The 8,229-nt window shown below is 41.7% G+C and overlaps 1 protein-coding gene across 1 annotated transcript in view; it reads left to right on the forward strand.

The window, feature by feature from the left end:
- Positions 1-7,957, forward strand: part of LOC100566766 (dynein axonemal heavy chain 11) — a 371,602-nt gene extending 363,645 nt beyond the window's left edge. The window contains 3 exon segments of the mRNA XM_062961877.1: positions 3,686-3,798; positions 5,293-5,433; positions 7,547-7,957. Of these exon segments, the coding sequence (XP_062817947.1) occupies positions 3,686-3,798; positions 5,293-5,433; positions 7,547-7,794 (502 nt within the window). The 3' untranslated portion in view covers positions 7,795-7,957.
- The last annotated feature ends 272 nt before the right edge of the window (positions 7,958-8,229 follow it).

Consider the following 8,229-nt stretch of genomic DNA (forward strand, 5'->3'; position numbering starts at 1 on the left):
GAAGACAGTCCAAGTTCAAACCAGAGGCTAGAGAAATAGTCTGAGACACTAGAGAGGTTCCTAACTGCTGACTGAACAGCGGAAAAAAGGAACTAAGGCTAGCCCCACCCACTGGGCTATATATACTCTATTGGGAGTGTGGGCGGGGCCTCTGCCAAAATGTTTCATTTGAGATTCTAGAAGGTTCTGGAATGCTGCACAGGTGCAAGGAAAATCCCATATGTGTGATTTCTACAGAAGCACCATGAAGAAGAACCAACTGTACTTAAGATGGACAAGGACTGCTTTATTTTCAAGAGTTTCACCTGTTCAGGATAGATATGTGCAACACAGAGGAAGGTTCTGCTCTTAACCCTGCTGATGATGTAATCAGATGCCTCTTGAGGATATCACTTGGCATTCACAAACTCTACTATTGGATAAACACAGATGTCTATTCTAAACAATGTAATGGGCTATACAAAACACAATAATGGTTCAAAACATAAGTAGTACAAAATATGTGTTGCCAGGTGAGAGTATAGTGGAATCAGTAGCATCCAGATAACACCATGTGCAAAAGACTCAGACCAGGCAGAGGAATAGAAATGAACAAAGGAAACTTTACTCTTGCTTGTAGATTTGAAATACAAAACAGTTCTGCAATCATACAATGTCCATGTAGTTGCATAAGATCAATAACTAATCAATCAGCATCAATATATATAGCATAGTAGCTAGAGAGCCTTTCTTCCCAATGCTCTCTCTAGCAAGCTCAAATCCCAACTGACATTCCCAGCCACCTGCAATCAAACTCGATACATTGTTTGAGGCGTGGCTTGCCTCTGCAAAAGAGCTGAGCTCCCTTTCTGCAGAGTTCTTTTTGCAAACCAACTTTTGCAAGGATTTCTTCCAAGGGATTTCTTTCACACATACACATACACATTAGCAAATTGGCGTAATAATATGTAATCCTTTTAGGACTGCAGAGACTTATATCATTTTGTTTGATTTATAATACTGAGTTAGATACTTTTTGGTTATATACCAAAGGACTGATGCTCTAATATACATATTGTGTACTACTTATGTTTTGAACCATTATTGTGTTTTGTATAGCTCATTACATTCACAAACTCTAGTCAAGAAATGTTCTAGAACAGCCATCTCGAACTGCAACTCTCCAACTGTTTGGGCCTCCAACTCCCAGAAGGCCTAGTCAGGTTGTTACATGGTCAGGAATTTTAGGAGTTGAAGGACCAAACAGTTGGAGGGTCACAGTTTGAGGATACCCGTTATAGGAAGATCAAAAGGATGGCTTGGGGAAGAGCAGTTTCCTTAAGTGGGGCTGCACAGAAGCCACAAACAAGAACAAAATAACCATATTGAAATGCAGCACAGTGCAGTTAACCTGTTAGCTACAGGACCCTTGATGTACTTCTTTGTTTCAGTGAGGCTTTATTCTGTACAGCTAGCCAGGCCACATGCTAGCTAGCAATACAAAACAGAGAATAAAACTATCAAATCTGTAACAATGACCAACAAAAAACAGAAGCCCAAATAACAAGAGTGTCCCAATTGTATTTATGGGAGTGCATATGTTGTCGACCGCGTTTTAGGGGATCGGGCCCTTAAAGAGGGACCCGACCCGGTCCTGAGGGAACGGACCTTGGCGAAGCCAAAAGGAGAATATAAGCCGAGATACGACCTGAAGCCGAAATGAAGAAGGTCCGCAAAAGATGAAGGAAAATCCGCCAAGGAGTCTTTATTGAGCGATTCAGCTGAAAAGGACACTAGTACCGATCATTCAGTCTACTAGCGTAACATATGTTTCAAATAAAGCCATATTTATACAATGTTTCGGTCTGACAGCCCTTTGAATTTCCCGCCCCGCTCCCCCGCCCATCTGATCGCGGATAGGCTGGGAGGTTGAACGAGGCGGGCTTTCGTTTCCCGCCTTGCTTTGCTGGCCCAATGGGGAGCCGCTTTTTGTCCCCACTCGGGCCAATCAGAGAGGAGGAGGCGGGAGCTATTGAAACAATGACGTGACCCGACAGGAAATATCAGATTAATCCTGGCCCGGCCGATTTCTAAAGGAATTAATGGCACCCATCAAGGATGTCCGGGGTCCTGTCACGTTCACAGATTTTAGATATGCCTTGGGGTGTCAGGGGGAAGTAAAGAAGGGTGGTGATGAGCCGTCATTGACGGGCCCCACAGGGTGCCTTCCTGAGGCGTCCTGGCCTGGGATATGACAATGTTTGCCTTGGGGTCGAATCACCTTTAGGAATTTGCTGACTCAAGCCCTATACTGTCCATGCGATCGGAATGAGATTGGATTAAACTGTGGCAGATTATCCTTTTGTTTTTGGGAAGGGAGGTCTGGATCATGGGGGCTAGGGTTCACGTTGGGGTCATAATATTTCCCATTTGATTTCATGATTTGACAATTATATGGGATAGAATGAAAATTAAAATAAAGTTGGAACATAAACTCAGCTAGGAAAAACACATAATTTCCGGGGATCCCAAAGAGTACAAATACATATAGGCAGATAGACGGATTTCAAGGAAGTAAGGGGGAAATTCATAGAGGGGGGTTACATTGCATAAAGGGGAATCATGGATGATATAAACAATTGAAAACATTTGATAAGAACGCGTTTTACAACATCTGGGGAACCCAATATAGAAGTGGAGTTCTAGCAGCATGATTTCACAATTCATGAAGTTAGCCCAACGATCAGAAACTCATACAACAGTGGGTCACGAGGGTGTCCAGGTACATAGAATATGAAAATTCATGGATACATGAGGGAAAAGAGTTCATCTGTGATGGAAGGAAATTCGTAGAGATGGCATGGGGAAGGGGCACATGTGGGTAATAGTCTTCGGAAATATAAGATTCCATAAGTCCAGGGATAGGTCTGGGGAAGAGTGTTCTTCTCCTTCATAAAATTATGAAAGTATGAATGAAACGTGGAGGGCACCCGTCCGGGCACCCCCTGGCAGCTGTAGAGAGGGTAAGGGTTCTTGGAGAACTATGTTTCCCCAGCGAGAGAGCGATCTCCCCATCCCCAGTTCACAGAAAGGGGCTAGGGATCTCTTAAAACCACTCCGCGAGTCGCGGGGAGAGGGAAGTACGGGATAAGGCTGGAAGAGAGCAGTCGGTCCCGTTTGACAATCAGCTGTTGAGGTGCCGAAAACTGGACTGATTCCGGTTCCGCTGGTTGTCTTCGAGTCAGGAGCCTTAGAAAGGGTTAGGACTAAAAGAGGAGCGTTCTAGGGGTAATTTTGATAGAGATATGAGCCGATTTGTATCATCCGCCATATTAATCTATGGCGGAGAAACCTCAGCTGGAGTTAAAGGGACGGGAGAGAGAGAGAAATTGCATGCAAAGGAAGGAGTCAGAGAAAGATACAAAATAACCAGATAGAGAGTGTTACTGTTAAAATGAATGCTACTTTTATTGGGGGATTTGTTACATAGTTCAGGGAAGGGGAAAGTGAAGAAAAAAAGATCTTTTAATAATAGTCTGCTGCGGTCCCGTCCCGTTCCTTTGGCGAGTGATCTGCGGAACTCTCCGCTGCGCTTTCAATTCAACTTGAGAGCCGGGGTGACGGTCATCACATACCAGCCATTTCTGTGGTCTTTTCCAACCACCTAATTCCAGTGTTCCTTTTTATCCTTTCTGGTGTTGCCAAGGTACAACGACCTGCTCCTATGCTGCAGGGAGCTCGATTCCTGGGCTCAAGATCTTGCCCTCCCCAGCATTGTCTGGATATCAGGCTTTTTTAACCCGCAATCCTTCCTCACAGGTAGGAAACACATCACACAACTCATTAGTAATTTACTGCTACAGTAATTTTTATAATTACTGCCAAGAGGCTTCATTAAATTTGATCTAATGAATAAATATTGTATTTTCAATGTGATTACCAGCGCAGCTTAAGCTGTGTGCCATAAACAATTATTTTCCTTAATACACAGTATGTCAGTGACTATTGATTTTATTATTATTATTATTATTATTATTATTATTATTATTATTATTATTATTCTGCAAAGAGTTTACTGTATTTGTATCATAGGCCCACTCAATAATGTTTGAACATGAAGAGTCAATTGTCAAGGGATATTGTTGGCTGACAGAAAAATGAAGGGGATTGCAATTGCAAAAAAGCTAAAATACTCATTTTTCATAAATATAATAGCTTTGTTCAATGAAAACCATGGGACGAAGAGGAGGGTGCTTAGTGTGATTTATACACTTGGATTCAAGAAGGTGCTTTGGACAAATCAAAGGCTTGAGGTAGATAGCACTCTACCACATTAGGACATAGACTTTGAGACTTCAGGAAATTGAGCATAGTTACATCTTTGTAGAGTTATATCTCCCAGTTGTATTCAGCAGCCCATATTTAAAGAGATACAGTGTTGCCCACAACACAATTGTGGGCCCTTGTTATTCACTATGGATTGGTTCCAGGACCACCATGGATACCAACATCTCTGGCTGGTCAGATCTGTGATATAGAATAATGTAGAAACATGGTGTCCCTTATAGAAAATGGCAAGGTCAAAGTTTGTCGTTTGGAATGTGTATGTGTATGCGCCCCTGGTGGCGCAGCGGGTTAAACCACTGAGCTGAACTTGCTGACCAAAAGGTTGGTGGTTTGAATCCGAGGAGCAGAGTGAACTCTTGCTATTAGCCCCAGCTTCTGCCAACCTAGCAATTTGAAAACATGCAAATGTGAGTAGATCAATAGGTACCGCTCTGGTGAAAAGGTAATGGCGCTCCATGCAGTCATACCGGCCACATGACCTTGGAGGTGTCTATGGACAATGCCTGCTCTTTGGCTTAGAAATGGTGATGAGCATCAAACCCCAGAGTTGGGCATGACTAGACTATATGTCAGGGGGAAAGCTTTACCTTTATCCATGTGTTTTCAAGCAGTGGATAGTTGAATCCATGGGCACCGAAACTGTAGACAGGGAGGGCAACCGGATTTCTTTGTCATAGGAGAACAGAGGGATCAGCAGAGACACATGCCACTGTTTTTCTCTAGCTAGATATGCTGCAACAAGCATCTAAAGGACTTCTGGAAGTCCTCCTGAGTTTTCTGCAGATGACATTCTGTTGCTGTTGAATTCAGGGGTTATTGGATGTTAAAAAGTTAAAGACCAGACATCAGGTTGGAACACTTGGCCCATTCAGTGTAGTTCTATCTAATCAGAATAAGTTGCATGATGGGGTAGTCTCCTATCATTTTCCCTTCACTCAGCCAAGTCTTCCTATTGTCTTATTTCAGCTGTGATGCAAAGCCTCACCCATAAAAATGAGTGGCCTTTGGATAAGATGCGCAGAACAGTAGATGTTACCAAGAAACATAAAGAGGAATTTAAGCAGCCAGCTAGAGAAGGGGCATACATTCATGGTCTGTATCTGGAAGGTAAGCATTACCAATACTGCTTTGATTAAAGGTTTTCCTATTACTTTTAACATGATGGCTTGAAAAGCTTTTATTTTTAAGCTGACTATAAATTTCTCAATGGGACAAGATATAAAAACTTTAAAATAGAGGAACTATTTTCAGAAGCTTTGCAAATTAAAAGATAGGTGTTCCTTCAGTTCTTTCGTGCTACCAAATTTTCATTGTTTCTTAAACCAGTTCAGAGTAAGTATTTTCCCCAAGCATCTCTTGTAGTCTCAATATTCACTTAAAAAAACCATTCACAGTTCTGGGATCCATGCCAAAAATGTCTATGCTGCAATGGGAGGTGCCATAGGTCACTGAGTGGAGAGAGATAACTGATCCCAGTAAACATTCTTGGGGAATGCAATACAATATGCTCATTTAGCAAACCAGCCATACTTCCTTCCTCCACCCACTCCCAACATTTACTCTTTATATGCTCTATGGATGCAGAAATATCAGTTGCCAAGTCTTAATTTGAATGTTTGCTCTCTTAAGACTTGGGTTTTGGGATGGAGGTTTGCGGAAGAATCTTCTGAAAAATATACATCTTTTGATTCACTCGAACCTATTAATACCTCCCTAATGTATTAAAGATTAGCCTGTGACAGTATGTACGAGGGTTGAACGAAAAGTAATGCCTCCACCTTCGTTACTTGGGTTCGGATGGGAATATTTTAATAAATCAAACACAGAAATAATTCTTAGAATGTGCTCTTGAATGACCACTATTCACTCTTCCACATAATCACCAGACAACTGGATACATTTCTGCCAATGATGAACAAGTTTTCTGAAGCCGTCACGGAAGAAGTCGACACTCCTTTTCTGGGGCGAATCTTTGTGTCAATATTCCATTGACTGATGCTTCGCCTCCGGTCGTAATGGTGTACCCACATTTCGTCTCCTGTCACAATTGAATGGAGAAAGGCGTCATCTTCATTCTTGTAACACGACAGGAGCTCCTGGCAAATTTCAAGTCTGTGCGCTTTCATTTCAAGCATCAGCATCCTGGTACCCATCGTGCACAGATCTTCCGATAGCCAAGCAAAGCAATAATGTGACCCACACATTCTTGTGAAATGCCGATTATGCTTGAAATTTCTGAGTGATATGATTGTCCTGAATCAATGTCAACCTTTTGCTTATGAAACTCGGTGGTTGCTGTCACAGGACATCCAACTCTTTGTCACGCAAGTCAAATGTTCCCACCTCAACATCTTTAAACCTACTCGCCCAATGACAAACAGTACTCACATCAACACAATCACCACAAACAGCTTGCATTCTCTGATGAATTTCCTTTGGGGTGACACCTTCTGCTGTCAAGAATTCAATGACTGCACGTTGCTCGAGTCGCATTGACCGTCTGCGCAGGGTTCCATACTTCACAATTTAACAACACAACCATTCAATGCTAAGGTTTCCTGCCACATGGAACTGTAGAGGAGTCTACTGAACAAGCCAGTACATGCTGCATATCAGTAATGCCATCTGTTGAGGAGTTACGAAGGTGGAGCCATTACTTTTCATTCATTCCTCGTATATTGTCACTATACTGTATAGTACTGCCTAAAGATCTTGCAAATCAAAAAAGCTAATTTAAATGTAAGTAAGGTTTCTCAATTTAAAGGACAGCATAGACCAGCCTTTGTAAACCTTTTTACCCTGTAAGAATGTTTGAAATAATCTTCAGATCTCAGAGAACCCCTATTTAAATTATCTACAGCTAAAATGGCTTTTACCAAATCACAACTTCTGGTGGACCTGCTCTGGAAGTATTTCAATTCTAAGACCCCATCAGTTGTATAACTCCACCCCACACACACACTAATTTTAGCACTACCATAAAACAGCACCTGCAATTCGAGGATGCACAGTTTTTAAGAAGTATTTATATGGGGGAAACTGCATCATAGAATTGAAGAAATACAAGTTGAGAAATGCTGATATTGAGTGTGCTTATTTAACTTGCATAATGTATCAATCTAGGGACCAACATGAGCAGATATTAATGAAGGAAAAATGTGCCCCCTGAGGGAACAGAAGGGTAATCTTGAAATTAATTTGTACTTTCTACTGTTCACAGGTGCTCAATGGGATATTCAAGGGGGACACATAGCTGAAGCTTATCTGAAAGCCCCAACACAAGCAATGCCTGTTGTATTTGTGAGAGCCATCCCTCATGACAGACAAGATACAAGAAACATATATGAATGCCCTGTATATAAAACAAAACTAAGGGGTTCCACTTATGTGTCAACCTTCCACCTGAAAACAAAGGAAAGGCCAGCAAAGTGGATTCTCGCTGGTGTTGCTTTACTTTTGACCGTGTGACTACAAGCTTATCTTATTTCATGCACTTGCTTCCTCACCTCAATTGCGTGTGTGTTTTTGTAGAATACACGCCCAAGCTCATGAGTCTTTAAGAATGTGATAATGTATTCTTTACACCAGTAGTCCCAGTGACATTTTCTGAAAGATAAAGTTCCCTGAAAGACTTAACTGTTTCCAGTTTTATTTAACTGGCTTAAGAATGAAGCAATCAGTTAAGCAGTAAATCTGTTAACATCACTAGGAAAAGTAATCAATAAAAAACTGGAAGATCAAAGTATATCAACAATGATTAAGTCTCAACCACTCTTTCTGATAATAGACACTTTAGCAAGGGGAAGGTCTTAATTGCCTTGATCCAGTAACTGCTACTATCTGGTGCAGGAACTCAAGATGTACCGAGGATTTTCTCATCTGCAAAAGCTTCCCTCTCTAGGG

This window comes from Anolis carolinensis, chromosome 1 (assembly GCF_035594765.1).
Source record: "Anolis carolinensis isolate JA03-04 chromosome 1, rAnoCar3.1.pri, whole genome shotgun sequence".
Taxonomy (NCBI): Eukaryota; Metazoa; Chordata; class Lepidosauria; order Squamata; family Dactyloidae; genus Anolis; species Anolis carolinensis.